The sequence below is a fragment of the Clavelina lepadiformis genome, chromosome 6, assembly GCF_947623445.1.
Source record: "Clavelina lepadiformis chromosome 6, kaClaLepa1.1, whole genome shotgun sequence".
NCBI classification, from domain to species: domain Eukaryota; kingdom Metazoa; phylum Chordata; class Ascidiacea; order Aplousobranchia; family Clavelinidae; genus Clavelina; species Clavelina lepadiformis.
In genome coordinates this window covers 19,670,413-19,697,114 of record NC_135245.1, presented here as the reverse complement: position 1 = coordinate 19,697,114, position 26,702 = coordinate 19,670,413, and the positions used below count along the sequence as shown (strand labels likewise).

At 38.2% G+C, this 26,702-nt stretch overlaps 4 protein-coding genes across 6 annotated transcripts; all 4 read left to right on the top strand.

The window, feature by feature from the left end:
• Positions 1–388: 388 nt before the first annotated feature.
• On the top strand, positions 389–3,609 carry LOC143462645 (beta-1,3-galactosyltransferase 5-like). Its single transcript, XM_076960879.1, has 4 exons — positions 389–993; positions 1,058–1,255; positions 1,501–1,723; positions 2,119–3,609. The coding sequence occupies exons 2-4, from the start codon at positions 1,108–1,110 to the stop codon at positions 2,708–2,710; spliced, it is 963 nt and encodes a 320-aa protein (XP_076816994.1). The 5' UTR covers positions 389–993; positions 1,058–1,107; the 3' UTR covers positions 2,711–3,609.
• A 9,369-nt stretch (positions 3,610–12,978) lies between these two features.
• LOC143462643 (beta-1,3-galactosyltransferase 5-like) lies at positions 12,979–17,735 on the top strand. The gene is made up of 4 exons (XM_076960876.1): positions 12,979–13,200; positions 14,846–15,015; positions 15,607–15,829; positions 15,936–17,735. The coding sequence occupies exons 1-4, from the start codon at positions 13,079–13,081 to the stop codon at positions 16,504–16,506; spliced, it is 1,086 nt and encodes a 361-aa protein (XP_076816991.1). The 5' UTR covers positions 12,979–13,078; the 3' UTR covers positions 16,507–17,735.
• A 9-nt stretch (positions 17,736–17,744) lies between these two features.
• On the top strand, positions 17,745–20,664 carry LOC143462642 (alpha-(1,3)-fucosyltransferase 7-like). 2 transcript variants are annotated; one of them, XM_076960874.1, is made up of 5 exons: positions 17,745–17,885; positions 17,996–18,058; positions 18,674–18,853; positions 18,954–19,188; positions 19,408–20,664. In XM_076960874.1, exons 1-5 carry the CDS (start codon positions 17,767–17,769, stop codon positions 19,990–19,992), a joined length of 1,182 nt encoding a protein of 393 aa, XP_076816989.1. In that variant the 5' UTR covers positions 17,745–17,766; the 3' UTR covers positions 19,993–20,664. The 2 variants fall into 2 exon arrangements, with proteins under 2 accessions (XP_076816989.1, XP_076816990.1); XM_076960875.1 differs by lacking the exon at positions 17,996–18,058 and having other exon boundaries at positions 17,747–17,885.
• Positions 20,665–23,518: 2,854 nt separating this feature from the next.
• Positions 23,519–26,610, top strand: LOC143462644 (beta-1,3-galactosyltransferase 5-like). Of its 2 annotated transcripts, XM_076960878.1 has the most exons (5): positions 23,519–23,710; positions 23,832–23,867; positions 24,011–24,141; positions 24,917–25,139; positions 25,207–26,610. In XM_076960878.1, exons 3-5 carry the CDS (start codon positions 24,030–24,032, stop codon positions 25,754–25,756), a joined length of 885 nt encoding a protein of 294 aa, XP_076816993.1. In that variant the 5' UTR covers positions 23,519–23,710; positions 23,832–23,867; positions 24,011–24,029; the 3' UTR covers positions 25,757–26,610. The 2 variants fall into 2 exon arrangements, with proteins under 2 accessions (XP_076816993.1, XP_076816992.1); XM_076960877.1 differs by having other exon boundaries at positions 23,519–23,867.
• Positions 26,611–26,702: the final 92 nt, after the last annotated feature.

Here is a 26,702-nt window from a genome sequence, read left to right as displayed (position 1 = left end):
AATTACTTTGGAGATTACTTGTAATTACTTGATTCATTACTTGTAATTACTAGTTCTACCAGTTCATATTGCATTTGTATAAAAGAATTCCGTGGAAATTATTACAGAATTCTCATCGTCCTACTCATTACAGAAACAAAACCGACCGACTTTTACGTGGTAAATTGTGGTATGTGCTTTTCTACAACTTAGTTCGTTGGTGAACAAAAGAGTTTCGAGTTACGTACTTTGAAACAGAGAGATCGACAATTACTGTTTGACCATTTGAACATTGTTGTGAATCAAGCCATCGAGAGCCGTTGTGTAGTAGTCTTGGTAACATTTGTTTTGGCGACTTCATTTTATCTCAACTTTTTTCAGTAGAAATTTGCAAAGAATGGTTGGGTTTAAGCAGGACAGAGGTGTTTTGGATTGCAGCAAAACTTTGATGGACACCACATTAGAAGCTCATGACTAAATTACTAATGCAAAACCGTTAGATGGGCGAGATACGATTCAGCATCCTGCTTTCCGTTAGTAATTGAAAGAAATGCAACGTATTCAGTTATTGACTTTCAATTATTCTTTGTCTTTAACTTTAACATTTCCTTCAGTTTGTTGGAGATAAGCTCAGCGTATTTTTAACACAAACTGACAGATCTTTGAAGACTATTTTAAAAGTTAAGCATTGGCAATGACTTCGATGATAATGATTTGACTGATAAAGTTTTAAGTTAGAACTGAAAGGTTTGCTGCACTGTTTTCTAATATTCTGGATGTTTCATTCTTACCCAGACTTGCACAGACAGCTCTGACTGTTACGCACTGAAAGGCCATGAACCTTCTGTCTCGAATAAAGTTAGTCTTATGCCAACTCAAAACAGCAAGATTTACACAATTCTCTTTTCCCACGCAAAGGTCCAGACGAGTGACAGCAATTTTTCCTTGTTTTTTTGTCGTTGGCTTGCTTCTACTCTTTGCCAAAATTTACAGCTTACCGAAGCCAGAGATAATGTAAGTAAAGCTTGACAAAAAGAGAATTTAGTTTTTTTTTCAATTTAAAATGTGGCTCTTTTAGCATCAGGTATCGCCATCGGGCGATCTTCCCAACCAACCACAGCATTACCGATGTCGATTCTAACAAAGGTCCTGCCCCCCCCCATGAAATTTTCCACCGGAATCAAACTCGAATCAAAGACATATTATTTTGTGAGAACGCCCAAAATGCACTTTGAAGAGCTGTGTTATGGAAACCTTCACAATGATCCCAAATATGGTAAACTTTATTAACCTACATTGACAATGAACTGGGACCGATTGTTGCGTATTGTCTTTGAATTGAGTGCTTGGAACGCCCTGGCCAAAATATTTTCGTAGCAACTTCAAACTAACCTCAACACCACTTCAGCATATTAAAGAATCGAGTTTACGGTTTGACATTTTGTTAGAAAAACAAAACTTAGTTCACCTTGTTTAGTTTCAAGTCATATTCTCAATCGTTTTGTTTATTTAACTTTTTAGGAAAGCAGTGGGTGATGGTTACATTTGTCAAATCAACAATAAACAACTTCAAACGAAGAACGCTAATTCGAGATACCTGGGGATCAGTCAGGCGTATCGAAAGGGGAATGTTTCATACGATTTTTATTGTCGGCGTCGGAGATGCAGACAAAGAAGCTCTACTAGAAGAAGAACAGCGAATATATGGAGATATCTTGCAGATATCGCTACAGGAAAATTATCAGTGAGTTGATGTAGGCTACTTAAATTTAATGAATATTTTGTGATGAATGGGAATGCTGCTTATTGATAACCTATTAACGGGATAGGGTTATAGCGATAGCGAAAAGAAAGACATTACGCAATATACATGTTGTTGAGCTGTTCCTGGTACATCACTACTGCTAACTTGATATTATTTAATTCATAAATAACACGTGCTGAAGCACGGGCATCACTTGACGCGGAGAGACGTCTCAAAAGAACGTCTGTACGCCACCTTACGACGACTGACTCGAAATGCAAACAGGAAAAATACAATAATTCTTTGGGCAAAAAAATGTGGTGTCCTGCTGCTATCTAGCGGACATGGTGGTGAACGCTACATAGTAACTTGGTCTGGTGGGTTTTGTATTTTAGACAAATTGGAGTAAAAACATTAGCGGGAATGAAATGGGCTTCAGAAAACCTTCCATCCAACTACTACTACTCCACTTCAGATGACGACATGTGGATTGATATGCTTAAAGTGACAAAACTGATTGGTCAATACAGAGAAGTTGTAGTGGAGAAAGAGTGGCCGGAATTTCCAATCATTTGTATGTTTGGCACCGGATTTAATGAACCGATCAGAGACGTACGGGACAAAAATAGTGCTTCAAAGCAACAATATCCTTGGCCATACTGGCCCAAATATTGCTTAGGTGGCATGTACACGACCAGCGTCAGCGTTATAGGAAAACTGAAAACTTTAATTCAGAAAACAGAAAAATATTACAATCTAGACGACGTTTGGATCACAGGTTTGCTTCGCCAAAAACTAGCAATGCCCAACGAACTTTTAGTCGAAACTAAGGAGCGAATTGCAAAACATTTTGTAGATTTAGTAACGGATTCTGCATCAGGCATGGAGTGGAAACTAGACTTGTGGGAGCATTTGCTTGTAAAACTTAACGTAAGGCCGTATTCAGTTTGTATGAAAAAATTCCGTCTAACTGACAGCGAATTTTGATTGATATTATCCTTTATAACTGTTTCATTTGTATGCAGCTTACAGTGTTCTCTTTAGGTTGTTTCCGTCAGAGGAAATCAAACTTGTCCGCACTATATTTTGTAGTAGGCTATTGCTCGCACCATAGGTATCCTGTTTTATTTGCACCATACGTATCCAGTAAAGATTTAGATCAGTGGTTCTTAAACTGGGGGGCGTGTAAGATTCATAAGGGGGGCGCGAGAGATGACAAACTGTTTATTCTAATCTATAAGCTATGTCAAAACATGCTTTCTTGACTTTCGCAATAGGTTCATTTTTACTAAAATTTTAAAGTGTGTCACGGTGGCAATTGTATTTTTGAAATTTGGATTCTGAAATACGTCAATTGTTACGTCATAATATTTGGTGTTTCTCCGCATTGTTTTCGTTAAATTCGTTTACTCATTCATGCACTCCTAGCTTGACTAACTGTTCTTTTGTGTTCTCTTTTTGCGGTGACCTGTTTTTTCTCACAACGGGGGGTGGCGTAACAAAGAAAAACTTTTACAAATGTTTCACTTGTAGAAATACTTAATTTACACTAAATGCATTTTCTTTAGTTTTACAATTATGTATACTGGAAGCCAGATGTTTTTGCTACTAACCTGTAAATATCCGATCAGTTGACGACGTATAATTTTCGAGTCATTAACGATTGAAAATTTGTGTGCAGTGTCGGCCACACATAATAAAAATAGTAATGTCGCGCACCCGGTTTAAATAGGGTAAAACCAACGTCAGCCAATATTAAAACCGTAAAATGAAGTAAAAATTAAATTTAGTATTGATTTAATAACCAGGTATTTTAGTAATTAAACTAATTGTATTGACACAAAATGAGTGGAAAAAAGAGAAAGTATGACCAAAATTATCTTAAGTATGGCTTCATAGATACCACAGTGAATACTATTTCAAAGTATTTGGATTTGCTCGAGAAATTGTATCATTACTTGGAGTTATTTAGGCTTCTCCATAATTTTTTTTTTGCTTCAAGTACAAGCATAGACCATGAGGCGGAGTAGCAAGTACCCAGATGCAACATAGGACTTGAACACTTAGTTAAAACATAGAAATTATGGAAGATTTTTTGAAATTCTTTTGTAACCTATTTTTGCCATCCAGCCCTACCTCATAACCGAGTCATAGGAAGTTAGTGCCAAAGTACCACGAAAACGGTACTCGAGTAAAGCAGCTTTGATCAATGCAAGGAACAGAACGAATACTAGTATTATTACTTTTTAAACGTTGCAAAGTATAACGGCACTCGAAAAAAAAATCCAGGTTGTAATCACTGATAGGCTGGGTAAAAGGCTGCAATACAGTAGTCGAACGACTACATATCTTACAAAAAAAACAAAACTAACCTACTGTCATATAATCTTTAGCGTATCTGCTTCTCCTGCCGACGTAGAAACTCTCGCTAAAGTTAAAGTTGTCCAACAAAGCCACAAGTTTCTCTGTGTTGACGTAATTGTCATCGTCGAAATGACACCACCATCTGGAAAGATTATGCAATAAGATATTTATGTACTTCGATATTTTAAGCATTGCATTAATCGAATTCTAGACCTTTCCAAAGGGAGTAGTAATCGGCAAAAAAAGATTTTTCACTTAAGGAAAAATAGTAAAACGAAGATACAGTTACCAAAGACAGTCGTCACAATCGAATAGCTTTGTGCGTTTGTGTGATAATAATGCGTAGATGCTTACTTTTCTTTACGTGACAAAAATATGCCGAATTCCACCCCAGTTTTACAACAAACATTATATCTGCAAAACATGATTAAAAATCCGCTTCTGTATATCAATTATTTGTAACTAAGTCTGTTTATTTAACAAGACTATACCTTTCATAAGTGCTTCCACATTCGGTAAAAGTTAATCTTTTTCCTGTGAAAAAGAAAGCCATTTCATATGACTACACGTATGCATATGTCACATGATTGCACAATGACACTTCGATGTCATATGATACTAGTGATAAGTGATAACCAAAAACATCATGATTTGTTTTCAGTTTCAAACTGTTTCTCTAAGACAATAAATTACTACCTGTTTTATTTTGAAAGACGTCATCCGCTTCGTCAGTGATCAAATACACCTGCGTTTACAGCATGACGTAAGAATCGTTTAGTATACCTACCGTTATGTGTAAACCAGTGGTTTTCAACCTAGGGGTCGCGACCCTAACTGGGGTAGCTAGCCTTTTTTCTGGAGGTCGCGATGTATTTGATGAGTGGGTGTATTTTTTAACTTTTTTGAAAGAAATGGGTAAAAGCTGGTTTGCAAAGAAATGAATGGTTTTTGATTAGTTTTTTTACTCTACAGTGCTGTGCAACAGTTTAAGTAAGACCACTTGCATTGTTTGGGTTTATTAGTGAAAAATGCGTTTAATCATTAAAAGATGAAGACGATTGTTACATAATATTATTGTATAGATTAGCCGTAAAGGACTGTTACCATCTCATTTTAGCTTTGTTAGCCTAGTTCTTTTGTAATTTTGCAAGTACACTACTACTGTAGTTTTATTTTTTTTATTCTTTCTTAAAAAATGGGCAAAAAGAGGTCTCATACAGCTAAAATGAGAGCTCAGATCAACATATTTTAGCAGATAAGGGGTACTCAGAGAGGCAACTGCAGTTAGTCTAGGCGTAAGCAGAACTTCAGTTCACCAGGCTCACTTGTTGTTTATGCCCCATTCGGTAGTTGTTCTTCCATAATCTTGAGTGGCATTGTCAGTTGAGTAAGTAGCACTTTTCTTGTAAAACGTTGTTATACGGTCGGCTCTGAAGACTAGCAACTGATGCAGACTTTTAACAGTCTTACGTGAAAGACACTTAGCAATTTTTAAGAATATTTATTGATTTTATGCTGCTAAGCGATGTACAGTGTTTGTAGAATATAATATAAATAGACTTATTTATTTGACCTTTTCATTCATTACTTTTGCCTTATTTTTAATTGTACTTGTGTACATAACTGCATTATTTTGGAATGGGGTCGTCCCGTCATCTTGGGTTGCTAAAAAGGGCGAGGTACGAAAAAGGTTAAAAACCACTGGTGTAAGCAATGTAGTTTCATTTGCTGGGAATCCCCGTTTGCAGGGCTGTCATCAAACACAATCACAAATACACGGTTCCAGGTCGATTCGACCCCGAACGACCCCATCAACATCTGCGGTTGAATAGTCATTGGAATAAACCGTCCGACCACACAAACACGTACCTGGGGAAGAGCAGGTGTGAGTCACGTGTGAAGGAGCAAATTGACTCTTCTGACTGATTGACTGATCTGACTGAATTCTCGGCCCTTATCTCTTCCAATATTGTCCTTGATGATAAGTGTCCAATGATACAGCACCACTAAACTTCCCGCAGTAAACTTGGTTGCGCATTTGTTCGTCGCATATACAGCACAAATTCAGCCAGCCCAAACCGTTTCTAGAGCAGTGATGTCATTGAATTATTGTAGTAACAAATCTTACCAGGAAGGAAGTTCTGCTGCCTCTGAAAGCTTTCCTTGAAATCGGTTGTGCCATAGCCCGTAGCCATACTGAGGCACTAACTTCCTTAATATTTGTGGAATTGTGGCTGAAAAATTTTTACTGCGGAATTATCTTAGCAGCATACCTAACTGGGGATCAATGTTTCCGCTAATTTTTCACGAGTCTGAGCAAACACACTAACTCCCTGATCGGTCCCTTGGACCACTGTGAGCAACATCAGACGTGCGCACTGTGGCCATTATTATGCGTTTATTTTATTTTCAATTCAGGTTGGATTTTTTTCTTGTGCGCAGCACAGATTTTCTATGCGCGGAGACCGTGGGAGCAGTGCGCATTTGCGCACGCGCGCAGCTTACAGGGAACTTAGCTGGGGATGTACTTGATTTAAACACCGCGGTAAAATCTCTGCCCTGGCTACAGCTTTGGATGGGCATTTCTATTCAGATAAAAGCCGCTCATCAATTAACAGCACAAATACAAATTCTTATGTCTCAGATGCCTGAAGCTGTGCTTTTTGTCAAGCTAACATTTCAAACAGACAGAAGCGAAACAATTGTTCACGAGTCCGATACAGTACGTGTTGTTTTATAGGCTTCATTGCATAAATATTTAACCTCAGAGGAAACGGTAAGTTACTGCCGAAACAATTTATGTTAGGCATTTTGCTTGTAATACGATATTTTTTTAGTAGCAGGCTATATCTTTTAGATTTATACACCAAGAGTTTTGCAGAATGTAATGCTTCTGCAAATGTAATGGCAAATACAAATGTATTACAAATGTATTCTGGCACGCCTGGCAATCGCTTTACTATCGTCCTCTTTGTGGATTCGAATGCGCTTCTGATTATTATTTTCAAGTTTTGCAAAACCAGATGGCGACATTACCTTCTACGCGAACATATTCAAAATTGTTCCGCCCTGGGCTTACCACCTCTTAGGGCCTGAAATGCAGGGTACTATGACACCTTATCGAAAGACACTTTATCGAAAGACACTTTATCGAACGACACCTGATCGAAACGACAGCTGATCGAAAGACACTTTATCGAACGACAGTTAATCGAGCCGACAGTTGATCGAACGACACTTTATCGAACCGACAGTTAATCAAAACGACAGTTGATCGAACGACACTTTATCGAACCGACAGTTCAAGCAAGATTTTTGCGTGTTTCTCAAACATTGAAACAATGAGCCATTGTGATGTGCGGTCTTTGTAATGGTGTGCATTAATGAATTGTGATGTATATATCATAAAGTTGACGATTTATATTTTATATTTGTATCATAAAGTGTTCGATTTCGCATGGCGGCCGGCCCGCCCACATATTAAAAAGATATCACAAGAATACGCACGAGAATTACTAAGTACGAGATTGTCTGTACAGTAGACTAGACTAGTCATTATAGATACAAAGAGTAAGGAATTGAAGGCAAAATTTAATAGCAAGGGGCATGTCGCTGCCTGACTTTTACACAAAGTAGCTTCTTGAAAGTGGTCTTTATCCCAGCTTGACCGACAGCGCAAAATAAATGGCTTCGATGCTTGGTAGCACGTACACATGTGAACAAATATTTTCAACAATGAAATTCACGAAAAGCAAGCTAAGATCACGCGCTACGACGCTGTCAACCAACGGCTGAAGAGCATAGTCGAAAATTATGACTCAACGAATATGGACATAAAAAAGTTATCTTCGAGCAATTGCACACAACTTGTAATTAAATGAATGCGATTGAAATGTGCACTTCGTCAGTTGCTTTTAACAGTGCATGTTGTCAGTTCTTTTAATAAATTGTCGTTCTTTTAACAGTGCATATCGTCAGTTATTTCGATAAATTGTGGATCTTTTAACCCGTGACCCGACACCTTATCGAAAGACACTTTATCGAACGACACTTAATCGAACGACACTTTATCGAAAGACACTTAATCGAACGACACCTGATCGAAACGACACCTGATCGAAACGACAGTTGATCGAAAGACACTTTATCGAACCGAAAGTTGATCAAACGACACTTTATCGAACCGACAGCTGATGAAAGCGACAGTTGATCGAACGACACTTTATCGAACCGACAGTTCAAGCAAGATTTTTGCGTGTTTCTCAAACATTGAAACAATGGGTCATTGTGATGTTCAGCTATCTGTCCATGTTTGTTTGATAAAGTTGGATTTTGTAATTTTTGAGATATTGTGATATTTATATAATTTTGCTCTCTCTCCGCATTGAAACGTATTACTCATTTACGCACCAATAACTTGACTAACTATTCTTTTTCGTTCTCTTTTCACAGCGGGGGCGCGGCGTAACAAGAAGAATTTATAGAAATGTGTCACTTTTAGAAATACCTAATTTACACTAAATTCACTTTCTTTAGTTTTACAATTATGATGTATACAGGAAGCCAGATGATGTTTCTACTAACCTGTAATAATGTCATCGTCTACGACGCATAGGTTTCTAGTAATTAACGATTGCAAATGTGTGTGCGGGGTTGGCCACACCTAGTTTTTTTAGTAAACTCGCGAGCCTGGTTAGGATAGAGTTAAAAGATCCACAATTTATTGAAACAACTGACGATATGCACTGTTAAAAGAACGACAATTTATTAAAAGAACTGGCAACATGCACTGTTAAAAGCACGACAACTGACGAAGTGCACATTTCAATCGCATTCATTTAATTACAAGTTGTGTGCAATTGCTCGAAGATAACTTTTTATGTCCATATTTGTTGAGTCATAATTTTCAACTATGCTCTTCAGCCGTTGGTTGACGGCGTCGTAGCGCTTCTTCCGTGGTGGGCCATCGATTCCAGCACTCAATTGTTCAATTAACATTTCGTTGGAACCTTCCTGCTTAATTTTTTTGACGAGTCTGCGAAGCGTCGGATGGGATATTGAGACACGCTTGCTGAACGCATTGTGCCATCCTTCAATGCTATTATTCGTTCGTGGAAGGTCATCTTGAACCCGGTGGAAGACATTCACATGTGTACGTGCTACCAAGCATCGAAGCCATTTATTTTGCGCTGTCGGTCAAGCTGGGATAAAGACCACTTTCAAGAAGCTACTTTGTGTAAAAGTCAGACAGCGACATGCCCCTTGCTATTAAATTTTGCCTTCAATTCCTTACTCTTTGTATCTATAATGACTAGTCTAGTCTACTGTACAGACAATCTCGTACTTAGTAATTCTCGTGCGTATTCTTGTGATATCTTATTAATATGTGGGCGGGCCGGCCGCCATGCGAAATCGAACACTTTATGATACAAATATAAAATATAGATATAAAATATAAATCGTCAACTTTATGATATATACATCACAATTCATTAATGCACACCATTACAAAGACCGCACATCACAATGGCTCATTGTTCCAATGTTTGAGAAACACGCTAAAATCTTGCTTGAACTGTCGGTTCGATAAAGTGTCGTTCGATCAACTGTCGTTTTGATTAACTGTCGGTTCGATAAAATGTCGTTCGATCAGCTGTCGTTTCGATAAAGTGTCTTTCGATCAACTGTCGGCTCGATTAACTGTCGTTCGATAAAGTGTCTTTCGATCAGCTGTCGTTTCGATCAGGTGTCGTTCGATAAAGTGTCTTTCGATAAAGTGTCTTTCGATAAGGTGTCGTAGTACCCTTTTAACCCTATCCTAACCAGGCTCGCGAGTTTACTAAAAAAACTAGGTGTGGCCAACCCCGCACACACATTTGCAATCGTTAATTACTAGAAAACTATGCGTCGTAGACTGATGAGATTATTACAGGTTAGTAGAAACATCATCTGGATTCCTGTATACATCATAATTGTAAAACTAAAGAAAGTGAATTTAGTGTAAATTAGGTATTTCTAAAAGTGACACATTTCTAGAAATTCTTCTTGTTACGCCGCGTCCCCGCTGTGAAAAGAGAACGAAAAAGAATAGTTAGTCAAGTTATTGGTGCGTAAATGAGTAATACGCTTCAATGCGGAGAGAGAGCAAAATTATATAAATATCACAATATCTCAAAAATTACAAAATCCAACTTTATCAAACAAACATGGACAGATAGCTGAACATTTTTTATGAAAAGTCACCAAATTTTAATTTTCTACAGCAAACAATGCAACGGAACGCCACATTTTGCTATGACTATGTGCGGGAGAAGCAACAGTCGATTCGATCAACTGTCGCTTTGATCAGCTGTCGTTTCGATAAAGTGTCGTTTGATCAACTGTCGGTTCGATAAAGTGTCGTTCGATCAACTGTCGTTTCGATCAGGTGTCGTTTCGATCAGGTGTCGTTTCGATCAGGTGTCGTTCGATTAAGTGTCTTTCGATAAACTGTCGTTCGATTAAGTGTCGTTCGATAAAGTGTCTTTCGATCAGGTGTCGCGTCACGGAAATGCAGCTTATTTCCCGGAAGTGGCTGTATTTATTGTATTTACGTTATTGATGACTGAACTGAACTGCAAGCTTTAGATTTCAAACCCTTTGAAAGCCAATCCTACACTTAGCAGGCAGCAACTCTTTTGTCTCCACTCTATTCTAAAAACTATTCCCATCATGCTGAGTTCTGTGGGGAGGGGGGGGGGGGTCTATTACTATCCAATTGCTGTTTAGATGCGGAGGTGGGCATAGGACGACAGGAAGAAGCCTCATCGCGCGGTTCCTTTTTCAAACATCAACTCCGATAATGCCGTAAATTGCTTTGACTTGTTTTATTTAACTTCCTTTTAGCCACCTAATTTTAATGATAACACGTCTAATATACAAACTGAAACACACTTGATGGAACAGTGCTGTTTGAAAACTCCATACACTATCCGTGACATAAGCGGCAATGATCCGCATTGCACGAGATTTGTAAGAGTTAACTAGTTAACTCAGAGCGTTCAAATGCAGCAGGGAGAAAGAGATTTGATGTAAACAAACAAGTTGATCGCATGGTTTCTAATAGGTCTTACTGTTCGCATTATAGTTTTACGGCTCTGCATTCCAACATGGGTAAACATTGCTGCTGGTCTGAATATTGCTATAAGCTGTATGATTTTGCACATCAAATGAAACGTCTTCCTCAGGTTTTTCCCCAGCATCATAGGTTAACGTACTAAAATTCATTTATGACAAACGCCTACACAACGAAAGGCGTAGCAACTAAAGCTTAACTGAGGCAGCTGTATAGGTAAAGCTAAAACTGAAAGCAGTACGTACGCTTGTCACAAGACGCTGTGACCGAATGAATGTTTGACCGCTGTAACGCAGTCACTAAACAAAACACTGAAATCGCTGTAGCGAAAAATGATAAACATTACCCAACATAAATATTAAAGCCATGTGAAGCGCAAGTAACATATCACAACAATAGTGTCTGAGTAACATATTATATTGAACATAATATGCCTTATAAATGGCGACTGAACGACACAACTGAACTTCAACGAATGACTCGTACCAAATAGCACATTAGAATAGGGAAGAAGCAAGCATCGAAAAGGTGCATAACCAAACTTCCAAATTTCTTCTAAATGAGTTATTACGTAATTACATTAGCCTTTTTATCTAACTTGATTGTAGAATATTCCGTGGTAGTTGCATGACTTATACTAGGCTAATGATTGGCTATTAATTACGTTATAATTAGCTTAGCATACCAAAATTCAGCAATAATGCCGTTGCAAAGAACACAAAGCAGCAATGCACAACAAACAAAGTTAACCGCTTGGTGTTGACAAAGCGCAATTAAGATTGCATTCTATACTCATTGAATCAGCGCTCGCCACTAGGCCTTTAAGCTATACTGGAAAAGTTTCGTGGTGCATGACTCTGTGTGAAACATTGTTTTGGACCGACGTCAAACGATTCAGCAGTTTGACGAGACTCGAAATTAATTAGATTCAATGATGCGAGAAAAAAGTGACATTTCGGCGATATTACAAAAATCGAAAGGGAATGGTTTTACTCCCTACCCTATAGCACAAAAAACTTCAAACTTTCTGCTGATGACTGGTCGGTGACAGCCAAAGGAGCATCGTTATCGATCATTCTACCGCAGTCTTGGACAATCGCTTGGACCCTAAATTTTCTGCTCTATAAGCCAGGGCAGCCAAGTGTACATGTTGGCCTCTGCTTGAATTCTACTTTGTAACATTCTGATAAAGTGATGAAGAAGTTGTATGTGTAGGTCTAGTAGCAAATCAGCGCGACGATTGCTTCAAATTAATTGTACGAGGCGACGAACATGATTGTGTTTACATTTAATCGGGGCTCAGTTAATTATGCGGGGAAGGCTAAGCTTCTAATCAGTTACATAACTATCTCAAGAATACGTCACAAGGATTGTATGAACAATGTAATAAACGTGCCTGTGTTTTATTCATTATTGTGTCTTACCGGTTATCTTCTCAATAAAGCTGATTACTTTAACTCTTGGATTATAAGTTAAGCACTCCCTTTTACATGACGCCTTTGACGAGTTGAACCCATTTTTTTCACCCATTTCTCTCGTTTTCAAATAAAAAAACGAACAAAGCGACTTCACGAGTAAATGGTCACATCTACTCGGTTCAAATTAATGACGTAGTTTGACGTAGCGTAGCGAGTGTCGATTTAGCGAGTAGAAATTCGACCTGCATCCGGCACGCTTTGCCGACCAAACGCGACCGTCCTAGGCTCGCTCATGCAAGAGGACGCAGCTCTCTGTAATGAATGGTAACGTCTTTATGTGGAATTTGTTGGCCTATTTACCGGGTAATGTAACAGACAAACTAGCTTCTCTGTTTCTAGGACTTGTGCGTTTAGGGCAAGTAGCGTAATTATTTAGACTCAAGCTGAAGCGTGTTAAAAATGAGGATAAAAATATTCGATCTTGGTTTGATGTTCGTCACAGCATGCTTGTGTTATGTTGGTTTAAGAATAGTTTTATGCGGGCAAGTTACAAAGCGAAGTTTTAACCGGGAAAGAGTCCAGTAAGTATTCACGTAATGTTTAAAAAACCTGTAATTAGATTAACACGAAATTAAAACTAACTTTAAGTTTTTGTTTTAATAAGTCAAAAGGTTTTACTTTGTTTAGGTTATTGTATTACTTGATCCTGCCTTGATTCACCTTTGTTCGGTACTTACCCTTCTACCCCACTGCCGAATCGACATTAAAGTTTAAAACGCTTGTAGAGTATAATTACTTGCCGTATGAAATATTATATGAACTAAGTTTACAAATCGCTTTTAGTCGACACCCATATAAATCGTAAGAAAATCATTTTTAGTTCCCATAGTCACCATTCGAAATCCGTAGCTCAGTCTTAGAACAGTGCAAAATGAGTGTTTTTTTTATCAAAACAAGGACTAGCTATTTTCCAAAAAATTACAAGTGGACACGGATTAAGTTTCTGTCGCACCAAATCTTAGATACAGTCTCCACAAGATCACGCTTTATTAGAAATCAAACAAAAAGCAGTCAATCACACAGCGGGCGTTTGTCAACTTTACGATTTTCCAAACGTTAAGTTTAATTGTATGAAGTGTAATCACAGTTCTTTAAATAGCCATTTCTGAAACGTCACAGGACTGCAGAAAGTAAAAACAAACAATGAAAATGTGATCTTGGTCCACTAGGTACCTGCCAATTTGCAAAGCCGCCATCGTCTCAGTGAAAATGTCATCAGAACAAGCAGTCCGTAAACTGTTTTTCATTTTGGCATACCAAAATATTCAAATCTTTAACCCTATCCAAACCGGGCTCGCGACATTACTATTTTAACTAGGTGTGGCCGACACTGCACACACATTTTCAATCGTTAATTACTCAAAAACTTTACGTCGTAAGCTGATCGGATTTTTACAGGTTAGTAGCAAAAACATCTGGCTTCCTGTATACATCATAATTGTAAAACTAAACAAAGTGAATTTAGTGTAAATTAAATCTTTTTAAAAGTAATACATTTCTAGAAATTTTTCTTGTTACGCCGCGCCCCCGCTGTACGGAAAACCAGCTGACCGCGAGAAGAGAACGCAAGAGAATAGTTAGTGGTGCGTAAATGAGTAAACGAAAACGATACGCTTCAATGCGGAGAGAGAGCAAAATTATGAATATATGACAATATTTCGAAAATTACAAAATCCAACTTTATAAAACAAATATGGACAGATAGCTGAACATTTTTTAGGAAAAGTCACCAAATTTCAAGTTTCCACAGCAAACAATGCAACTGTACGCCACGTTTTGCTGTGACTGTGTGCTGGAGAAGCCACACCTAGTGAAAATAAGGTTAAACATGGTGTTACAACCATTTTGGTGAATAACTAATTATTAAGTGGCGTATAGCTTTGTAAAACGCTGGTTGGGTTAAGTTAAAAACTGCAAACACGCCTTAAAGAGTTTACCATCTTCAACAACTACTTTTTTATGTGGTTTTGTGCGCAAAAGAAAGTGTGTGCCACAGCGGGTGCCAAACCTTGATTATGTTTGTTTATATGATTTTGATGGTTTGCAGAAAACGAAAAGAAATTTTATTGGAAATGTGCAAACGTGGTGTTGAAACACAACGCCAGCGCTCATTCGGCCTACGTGTAACTGTTAACATGAAAATTCGAAAATTCATTCTTTTTCCAGGGAAAAAAATACAAATTCAAGAACCGGCAGAAATCTGAACGAGGTGACTGGAACAAATCAATCCCCACTGATACCTAACAACCATGGCATCGAATTTCTGATTTATCCTAACATAGAATATAGCAGGAAGCACTACACAACGATGAACGATGCCACTTGCAAAGACAGGGGTAAAATGTTATATCATATTGCACATGGCCTATTTATGCACGAACAATATGAGCATCTTATTTATTTTTGTTTATCTTATTTAACCTCGTCCTAAGCAAGGTAATACTTGCAGCAGTAAACATAACTCGCATTATGACGTAATCAGTAGTTGGAAATTTTACCACTAGTTGTTAATCAAATACTGACAACGATGGCTAATAAGATGAGATCAAGGTAAGCTTAAAGCTACCGGCAGTTACATGTACTGTACGTTGACTGTAAGAACTTCACAAGTGCACATATATTCAGAAGATTTTTGGCAGCATCGGAGCTTACTAATTCCAAGTCGGGGTGTGTTCCTGTTCCCCAGCAACCTGAAAATAATGGGGCTTAAATTTTCGCTTGGATTGAAAAAAGTCAAGTTGTTATTGCCCAGAAAGGTAGATATTGCGGATGATGTATCTTCAGTCAACATGTTGGGAGTGGAAGTCACCAGAGACTGGGAAGGGAACAGGAACAGCGACCAAAGCAACGAATGCTATTGACAGCAGTCTAGTGTAATTTATGTGTGAACGACGTTAGACGTGTTTGTCTCTTCAACTCTTATATAGATCCCTCTTGGGCGATGGTGACTTTTGTAAAATCAGCTGCTCGCAACATAGAACATCGGAAATTACTTCGCCGCACGTGGGCGTCCTTGGGGAAGATTGATCAGAGCAACTTCTACACTGTTTTCGTCATTGGAAAACCGAACGGTTCGCTGCAGGACACAATCCAAGAGGAAATACGACTGCATCGCGATATTCTTCAAATGAGCACTCCAGAAGATTATCAGTGAGTTTTAAACCATGTTAATTGTTATGGATATATACCACGGCGTTCGTTTAATTATATCAACAAGACGTCGATAAAGAGAAAGGTGGTTAATTTTTCTGTATAGGTTTATCGGTATGAAAACTCTGGCCGGAATGAAATGGGCAGCTGAAAATCTTCCACCAAACTTTTACTACTCCACTTCAGATGACGACATGTGGATTGATATGCTTAAAGTGAAAGAATGGATCGATGAGTACAGGACACAAGCTAAGAAAGGCGATTGGCCGGAATTTCCCATCATCTGTACCTACAAGTGGTGGAACGGGTCCCTGGAGCCAATTCGCACGCCCACGGATAAAAACTATGTTTCCAAAGAACAATATCCTTGGCCATATTGGCCTGCCTTCTGCTTCGGTGGCATGTACACCACCAGCGTCAGCGTCATCAAACAACTTTGGGAACTATCCACGATATCTCGGCCTCTACTTTACAATGCCGACGACGTTTGGATTACGGGATTGTTACGTCATAAAATAGGGATGCCAGATGAGATGCTGATTCGGCCGAAGGAGCACGCCGCGAAGCATTATCGCGGATTCGCGAGTAGAGGAGCTACCGTCAAATACGAAGTGAATTTTATCGAATGGAAAGACGCGCTGAAACAATTGCAAAATAGAAGTTTATGTCGGTGGTAAGGCTCGTTCCATTGTGACTCAGTTGTTCAGACTTTTCAGGGCAGCAAATAGTATTTTGCACATTATGTTGTTTGTGATCATGGAAAACAAAACTTGAACAAAACATACAGATTAAGAGTGAGATGCAGATGATGCAGATTGTCTTGGTTATTTATATTATGAACATAAATTGATTTGAGTAATGTTCAGTATAAATGATTATATTTACTTTAACTGTGTTACAACGTCCTGACATGCTTGCTTTTTGTACTAACCATATCGGATAGATTTGGATACAGCTTGAATTCGGACAACTCTTCTTTTTCCGTTACCAAAAATGTTTGTAAAAATTTATATTTTCTATTTTGTGACGTTTTTTACATACGTTTTTTACATACTTCTTTGGCTATAACAAAAATGTTGCAATATTTCCTTGTTATTGTTTTCAAATGTACTATACAATCAGCATGCAAACTTTTTTTATAAGTTACATGCGGTTGTGTATGTGTATTAGAGAAGGCACACAGTACAGTGCTTAACCTATTCGGTCCAGGATTTGCTGGAACACCACACCCTTATATTATGTTCAAAAAACGGTTTACAGTGATATATCTTAATGCCACTGGAATTTGGAATCCAGTTAGGGAGATTTCTCATGATTTTTTTATAAATCTTTATCTTTCTAAACCTTAACAATTCAGCATTGAGGTCCTTATCCCAGGACAAAAAGCCTGGACCGAACAGGATTACGTGATTGCATCGCATGACTGCCTCGCAGCACATGATTGCGTTGTTTGATTTCATTGAAAATATCACATCTATCGTGAGATGTCCAAAATCCAAAAAAAACGCTATAACTAATTTCTTACTTAATTATTCAGACTAATTTATACGTTGACATTTTAATTTAAGTTTCTCATGAACGTCGCAGCATTTTGCAACTCCTTATAAAGTTTTGAACTAATTGTATGAACAACTTCGCTTGAAGCCATTAACCGTGATATTTGAGTTATCCGTTGTAGATGATCTCTGATAAAAATCATTCAAGACTAAAAGCCTTCCATTACGTGGACGATTAACTTCCCATTGATTTCTTTGATAGCTTTTCATGCGTCTTTTAATTGCCTTGTGTTGCAGATTATAGACGGAGAGAAGTCGGCATTTTTGTTTGGAATGCAAAATTGTGCTTGTATATGATTTTTGTTTTATAATTGAGGTGGTTGTAATATCTGGTTGTGTAAAAACTTGCAGTGTTACAGTAAGCAAAGTTAATGCGAAACAATGCACTTGTGTACGAAATGGAAGAGGTTTTTCTTCATCTGTGTGGCCTCTGCCCTTATCACTACAATATACATCTGGATCACAGAAGTTCAAAACACGATTTCTATCTCGAAGTTTGAGTAAGTCAAAAGCATTTTACAAGATTTTTTTGTATGAAAACGTCATAAAAACAAACTTTCATGCAGATACGGTGACAAATATTTAATAAAGTGTTTCCTTTTTGATTCAGGTTCATGCGAAAAATATCAAACAGCAACGGAAAGCTGACGAAATACGCAACAAACATGCCCAGGTCAGATTTTAAACTTGTGTACGTTGTTGAAAAACTTGATTAAACCCAACAGGATATCTACTGAATATATGTACATGTAACGAAACTTTACGTTTTATAATTCGTTGCATAATACCAACACCGATACGCGTATTAGTTTAGCACGGAACTATTGATTTGTTTTTAGTTTTATATTCAGAGGTATGTCACCCACGATGTGTGACTTCGTAATGTTTAATATCAAAGTTTTGCGCCACTTGTGAGTCTTTTATTTGTTTTCTTAGTAAATATTAGATACACGGAAGTACAGGTACAAGTACCTTTCACGTTTACGCCCTTCCCTATACAACTCCTGCCCAAGGCAGGTTACGCTGTCGGCGAGTCTCGCAATTTCTTATCTTGTTTCTTAAGTATGGTTAACTTCGCGGTGGTGATGGCAATTTGGTTTTTAATCTACGTTTACGTTTCTATAAGAAGGAATAGTATTTATTGTGCACCAGTGAAGAAATTGAATTTTATTAAGAGTTCGAAGAGCCAAGATAGGTTATGTGGCCAGCTGTATAAGCAGGGAGAGCCAGATAAGAAGAATGTAGCGTGACATATACCCGATACCCGATACCCGTATATTGTTTGCAGCCGCCGGAAAATCATCCTTTTCTGGGACCATCCATGGTCTGTGCCAACTGAGGGGTTTCCTGAAGGCGACATTGGAGGTTGCAAGGGCACATACAACCGCAGTAAGCTTCCTAAAGCTGGCGCTATTGTATTCCACTACTCAAACCTGGACAAAGAAACCATGCCTTGGAAATATTATAGGTATGTAAAAGCCCTTTTGAATGATAAAAAGCTGAATACAGCAAAAGCTTTATATTTTTCCTTGTGCTACAAAATTTTCATGCTTGTATATTTTTCAAAGAGATCCGGAGCAAATATTTATCTTCTTCTCTCATGAAAGTCCATCCTACGTCATCCATGGGGAGCATCGACACGCAATGACTAAATTCGACAATCACTTCATCAACTGGACCATGACTTACCGGACAGATTCGGACGTGTTTGCTCCTTATGGGCAGTCCAAGTTCATTCACCATATAATAGAAAAAGGAAAAGGATGGGTCGATAGCAAAATGGCAAAGAAAACGAAAGTTGCGGTAATTAACTTAAATGTTTATTTCTAACAAAGCCAGCTCTAACTTAACGATCAGTGTCAAACATTACTTTCAAACTGATCAAGTTTGTGCAATATATTAGTGAAGCCAGTTATTAGTGAAGCCAATTTATGCTTAGCTATTGGGTCAGCACGTAAAAGCACGTTTAGTCCCACGCTTTAAACAAAGTAATCTTAGTTTCAACGCTTTTTTACCTTTTAGCTTTGGGTTGTTAGCAACTGTGGTTTGCTGCGCGGTAGTAAAATACGGATGAAATATTCCAATGCCTTGGTTGAAGCTGGTCTGCCTGTCGATCGCTTTGGAGGATGCTTCAACAACAAAGAGGATTTTAATAAGTTCACTTCTGATGACCTGGATGCCTACAAATTTTACCTGTCATTTGAAAACGCCCAATACTGCAAGGATTACATGACCGAAAAATTTTGGCTCAATGCTATTGCTTCTGGAAGAGTTCCAGTGGTGTGGGGACCATCAAAGGAGGATGTCGAAAAACTTGCTCCTACCGGTTCCTTCATACACACCGACGACTTCAAGACTCCAGCAGATCTTGCAAAATATCTGCTCTACCTGGACTCGAACGACACAGCATACGGGGAGTATTTTGAATGGGTTGAACACCCAGATGAGAAGACTTTGGAACTTGCAAAAGCTTACGACCACACTATTTTAAGTAGACTTTGCAAGATGATGCTTTCTAATGACGAGAAGAAATCTTATCATTCTGTGAGTGATTTCTATCTAAAGGAAAAACAGAACTGTGTTTCCTCAACGGAAGATATAAATTGACATTTCATTTCATTGATGGGGATGGGATGAAATGTTTTGAAAGTTGTAGTTCAAACATTTCCTCTTTGCTAAAAGCGCCGGAGCCAAAAAGTTGCTATCTTACTCCTCAAAAATCGCTGAAACGCATCTTAAACAAAATGTATTCTCATAGTGTACATAAGCGCAGTGCTTACTCAGGCGATGATTAGCTTTGTATAATTTTTCTTCTCAACGTCAATCTCGAAAAATATGGACAATCTAATGGATTGTTTCTGCAACTCGATTCATCTAAAAGCAACTCCGTATCAACGACTACAATGGACGATTTGTTTATTTGGACAGCGAAATTGAAATTAATAGATTATGTTCTTGACAATGGCGATTACTTTTCTACGTAAGACATGCTTGTGACAATGTTGTCTGAAGTTTTTATGGTATTATAGTATTGCACATTTTATTTTTATCTCTTCATTCACAGTCACCATATTTAACTGGTAGGCAAAATATATTCAATTCTGGGAGCCAACCAGGCTTCAAAAGCAATTCAGGATAAAAAAGATGTAACTGTCACAAATAACCAGAAACATGAAGCTCGAGAGACATTTATCTTAGTCGTTAAAAAAATTCAGTATGCTAGGGAAATCCCCGTTATCGATTTTAAACCCAACTTGAATACAGGGGGGAGGGAGCATTGAAACCGTATCATTACACAGGTCAACAAAATTTCTCTTTTTTTTAAACCAGAACGCAAGTATATTATTTGAGATGTATTTTTTGCTCTGATTCCGAATCTGCCATAGGTTTTTCTTCAGCTCATCACGTTTTCAGGATATCGTCGAATCCGTGTTTTCAGAAAAAGCATGAAAAACAATAGCCTACACAGCTATGATACATGGCACTTAAAAATGTTTAGCATATGACTTTCTTTTGTACACATGACTGGGGTCATCACGATATAACATCCAGCAGTAGTCCCCCATCATTCCCTCATTCCAAAAGCCTTGGTAACGAGCTTCCATAGCTTGAGTGTCCTAGTGAAATCGTTCTGACTTATTAATGCATCTTTCTCAAGCAAGTTGTTTTCTTTTAAACTCGATTCAAGCAGTTCTGACCTTTGTTTGGAAAGAGACAAATCTTTTATAAGGTCGTTTAAACATTTCTGGGAAAACAGAATTGAACTTTCTTCTGGTTCGTATTCGGACTCAGCAGAATTACTGGGATCTGTGGAACTCCCTTCAGCAGCACTATCTTCAACTTCATCATGAACAGATTCAAGACCTCCATGAGGAGGAAGCGGAACAGGAAGTGAAGCATCACGTGGGACAGGTCTCCTCGCTGAATCTAAGTTGGGATATGCAATTTTACTTTTAGTTTTTGAAGAAAACTCTTTTACATTGACGAGGCAAAAATAACAGTCCTGAATGTGGTCTTTTGGTTCTCGCCATATCATGGGAATAGCAAAAGGCATCGATGACGTTCGTTTGTGTAGCCAATTGTGTAAACCAGTTGAACAAGCTGTAGCCTACATATTTGATGTGGTGCCCACTTTTTGTCTTGGTCTCCTAATGGGCAGCCAAATTACAACTTGTACATTTTTTGATATCTGAAGTGATACTTCGTTGCTTGCCTTTGGTTGTAAAACTGCCACAAATATAACAAATCAGATTGGGATTGATCTTGCACTTTCTTGACATAACAAAGGCAGAATAACAGTCGATCAAAATATGGCAAAATAAATCTATTGAACAGTATACGTTACTACGATATTGATTAAAATCTGCCATTATCAAACATTGTGAAAACCAAGCAGTTTATTTTAAATTTTACTGCTGCAGTGCTATAAGCACTATCTACATGTGGAATTAACCGCTCAATATACCACTTATTTTGCAAAAGGTTGGCAAAAGATTCTCCCTATAATAGGCTGTTATAGGATAACAACTAAACATTTAAAATGCAAATATCTCGATAACCTGATGTGCTAGAAACAAAATAAGGGCATTTTCGGAATCAGCGTCAAAAACCCTTCTAGAATCACCTAATCGCATCTCCGTTTAAAATTGGCTGTTGACCAGTGAATTATTACTATTATTGTATTATCGATAATAATTATTGCTTAGCTTCATACCTTATTACCGATATTTATAATATTGCGATGGTTATAGCTGACAAAGAATCGAAAACAAAAAAATAGGATAAACGGAAAGTTATAAAATCGGGAACGCTCGCTTTATCCGCTTCATTGCGGTGTGGTTAGTGTAATGTCTATGGACAATTAATTCTATGCTCCAGTGCACATGGCGCAAGCCAGCCCTTAGCGTGAGACCGATCGAAAACGTCATTCGACATAAGAAGTGCTGGAGCGCGGCTCTCTCTGTTCGTTCTTACCTTACGTTACCTGACGTTTTATTACGAATTACGACGACGACGAATTACGTGAACAATACATTATATTACAATTAGAGCGGGGTCTCGCAATAATTCGGCCGATGTACGATACTCAGTGGCACCGCCGTTATAAAACTCGAGGTCGAAGGTGCTTGACCTCAATGGCCGTAAGAGATCAAATACATGTGCTACAAGTAATGACATTAACACACATCAACGTTTTACTTCTTTATCAAATATTTGCAAGGTCATATTCAAGCCTAGATCTATTGTATCAAAAAGTCGTGTCACATTTTAATAAGCCTACAAAAAATCGTACCATTTGGCTTAAGAGCCATGTAAGATGTTATTATTGTTATTTGTGGAGATATGCTTCTGTTTTTACAAGCAAATTGCGTTCCTCTGCTCAATGCTTACAGGGCTTCGACTTCTGCGTTTTCTCTTCAAGTCTAAGATCCCTACGCTCGCCTTGCGATAGGTTCCTTCAATTATAAAGTAAAGACGTCATCAACTTCTTATGTTAGCTTGCTGTAGAACCAAAATCCGTTGTAACCGAATCCGTATTCAATGCGAAGGAGTCCATTCAATTGATGTCGCTTGTGTATAGCATCTGATGCTAAACCGTTCAATTCAGTAAATCGTCCCGTAGAACGACGAAACTATGAGGTTTAGTTATCACGGTATAAAGAGTTATAAAATAGTTTTGGTTTTAGTTGAGCAACTTGAGGATTTTAAATTCAAAAATGCATAAAAATTTTTAAGAAAGTACTTTATAGAAAGACGATGACACTTCGGTCATTTCTTGAATTTTTGTTATAACTCGAATGCTGTAAACGTTTGAAAAAAGTATTTTTTTACAAAGTCTGGAAAATTATTTTCCACAAAAAAGGTTCCAATGTCAGACAAAAGTAATAAAAGTAAAAACACCTGCTGAGAAATATATTGGTAGTGGTTATTAGTTAAATATATTGAGTAATACAGACTACCGGTATTTTTGATTAAAAACAAGGCATTAGATTATACCTATAGGCTATAGGTATGTGTCATAAATCATAATATTACGTCATGCAATAAAAAATAACGCCTGGAAAGTTTCTGCTTCTGAGTCCCCTGCTGTATTAGGTTTAATCACTTTCTTCTGTTGTTTATTGACAGCCATTTTCAGGCTTAAAATGCTTGTTTGAAACTTCTAAGTACAAAATGCCAATAAATGCAGTAGGTGCACTTTTCAAACTTGGCAAATATCTCCTTGTTGAACGAAGTTTGCAAAAAACTCGAATCAATTCGGTGAATGCGATGAAAATGTGAAGCTTGGATCCAACGAATACGGACACATCCTGTTACTTTGGAAGTAAAATAAGAAAAATGAAACTCTATGTCATGAAACGTAGAAATATACTTCCAATTATTGTTGTGTTTGTTTTTATCTCTTTTTTCGTTTCACTCGTTCCCTTACTAACGTTGATGGCAAGGAAAGAGAATGACAAGTCAACAGCGACGAAACTAAAGTAAGCAAAACAACAGCTTTCAACACTATTTCATTCTTCTTTTGATTATGGTCAATAATGTGGGTAGTTATTCATGAAGAACTATACATTACTGTTGCCGTCAGCAGACGGTGATTATCTGTTTTGCTTGGCTTGTTTTAAAGGTCCTCCATCGAAGAGGCGATGCCAAACACGCTTCCGTTGCCGTTACGTTTACCTAATGACCACAACATACACTTCTTGAAAGAACCTTTACTTTCAGGCAAGGGAGAGCACCATTGCAGCAATGGACGGGGTAGGTTGATCCTGTTATCAACAGGTTAACACTTAACTAAAATCGTTATAAATATCTTGTCAGATACGTCCGCCATGCAGAGACGGGTATGGGCTTTGGTCCTTAGGCTAACATTCTACTGGTGGTAAATCCAATTTTGTCCTTAGCAAAAAAGTATTTTGACAACACGGTCATCACGTGAATTTTAATCTGCAAATATCCCTGGTTTGAAACCCTCGACTAGCATTTATAAGTTCGAGGCCTTATCCTTCAACTTCTCCGTGCAAGCTGGAACCAGTTTGAAACCTATGTCCAGTAACATTCTGTAACTTCTACAGAATACCTGGACGATCATACGTAATTTGAAAATGAACTTATTTCATAGAATGATGCATTGAAGTGCGCTTTACCGGCTGAAACAGAGTTAATTGTAAGTCAGATGGGGTTTTGGAGGTCGGATTCGGGTTTAAGTTTAAAAATATTTGGGACAAAATCCGGCCCGAATTAGTACTCACATTCTGCCATATTTGCGTTGTAATGTCACTTTTTTGCATGTATGTGCGTATGCGCGCGTTCATGCTTCGATGCGTGCAAAGCGCGACTTCGAAAAGGATGACGTCAAAAAATGACTTTGATTCATTCGGGCAATTTAACTTTCGGGCCTGGATCGGGCTTCAAATAAATTTTCGGGTTCAGAAAGAATCCAGAAATATGAAGCACGTTTACAACTCTGTGCTGTAGTAATGCAATGTCTTGGCGTGTTTTAAAGACGCACAAGTATATGTTTTTGTTTCAGAATCGACTTGGACAATGGTAACTTTTGTCAAGTCTACAGCAACTAATTTCGATCGTCGCAACTTACTGCGCAGCACCTGGGCATCGCTAAAAAAGATCGAGAATCGTTCATTGTTCACTGTCTTTGTCATCGGCAAAACCGACAGCGACGTCCAGGCTCTAATAGACGAGGAACACGAGACTTACCACGATATTCTGCAGATTACAAAGACGGAGAACTACCAGTAAGTTGAGCGCATGTCGTGCTGCGTTAATTTACGATGAGGTTAGTTAGATGTTTGCGTTTTGCAGTAACATCGGTTTCAAAACATTGGCTGGAATGAAATGGGCTTCAGAAAACCTTCCATCCAACTACTACTACTCCACTTCAGATGACGACATGTGGATTGATATGCTTAAAGTGAAAGAACTAATTGATCATTACAGGGGAGTTGTAGTGGAGAAAGAGTGGCCGGAATTTCCCATCATTTGTACCTACAAGTGGTGGAACGGGTCCCTGCAACCCATTCGCACACCCACGGATAAGAACTATGTTTCCAAAGAACAGTATCCTTGGCCATATTGGCCTGCGTTCTGCTTCGGTGGCATGTACACCACCAGCGTCAGCGTCATCAAACAACTTTGGGAGCTATCTGCATTTTCCAAAACATACTATAATGCCGATGACGTTTGGATTACGGGGCTATTACGTCACCGATTGGGAATGCCAAACGAGATGATGATCAGGCCAGACCAAGTCGTCGCCAAACATTATCATGGCTTCGAAAACAATGACGTCAACGTGACGCATTTTGAACAATGGGACGAGTTGAGACAAAAGACTGACAACATCACTTGTTGATTTTCAATAGCTACTTATAATCAGAGTTTGAATTTGCGCAGCAACATCCTCGCTCAATAACTTTCTTTGTCTTCTCTTTGTAATTTTGCCTGTAATGTGGTAAGTTTGACAAACACTGGGGTTTTCATCGTAATGTTTCTTTCGCTTAAGGTTTCCTTTATAGTTTCTGAGCTTTTCACTGTTCGTGTTTGGGCTTTAGTAACACAATTTTTGCTGTTTTCCATCTACTAATCCATGATATATTTATAAAATTACTTCGAAACATTGCAACTTTCGTTATAATCGTGAATGACAGTGATGAATTTATTGTGCGTGATCATGTAGCCGAAACCATTTTGTAGTTTGGCTTCAATCGCTACTTGGAAGGCATTGATTTTTGAAAACAAGAAGAGTCTTATTGTCTTTTACTTTAAGTAAGTTGATACTTGATAGCCCAACAATTAACTTTCCAACGTTTTTTCGCTCACTGACTGTCACCCATTGCCTACAAACTATCGTTCACTTACCGCCATCTGAGTCGGGGTTTTAACCGAAAGAGTGAGTGCTGCAGCCTGCTGTTTTCCAATAGCACCCTGCTATTGGTTGCTGCTCAATGATTTGTGATTTAATGTTATTTGTGCTTTATTTCGTGCGTTTAACAATAAGCACTTTACTATATTGTGTTTAGAATGAGCGACCCCGTTTTGATTACTTCCGAATTACGTCATTCGTACTACGGAGTTCAACGCGTTAGTCTGATATTGACAGTCGTTAATTTACAGTCTACCGAACGCAGCTTTATTCTGTGCGCTGAAAACAGTAACCGTTTCGTTGAGAACCTATGATGATAATATATAATATACCTATAATAAATGATGATTCAAAGACATTGACAGTTTGGTTCTGGTACTGTGATGCTTAACTGGCTATCAAGGGTTAATGAATGCGCTATCAATGGAGTCAGATT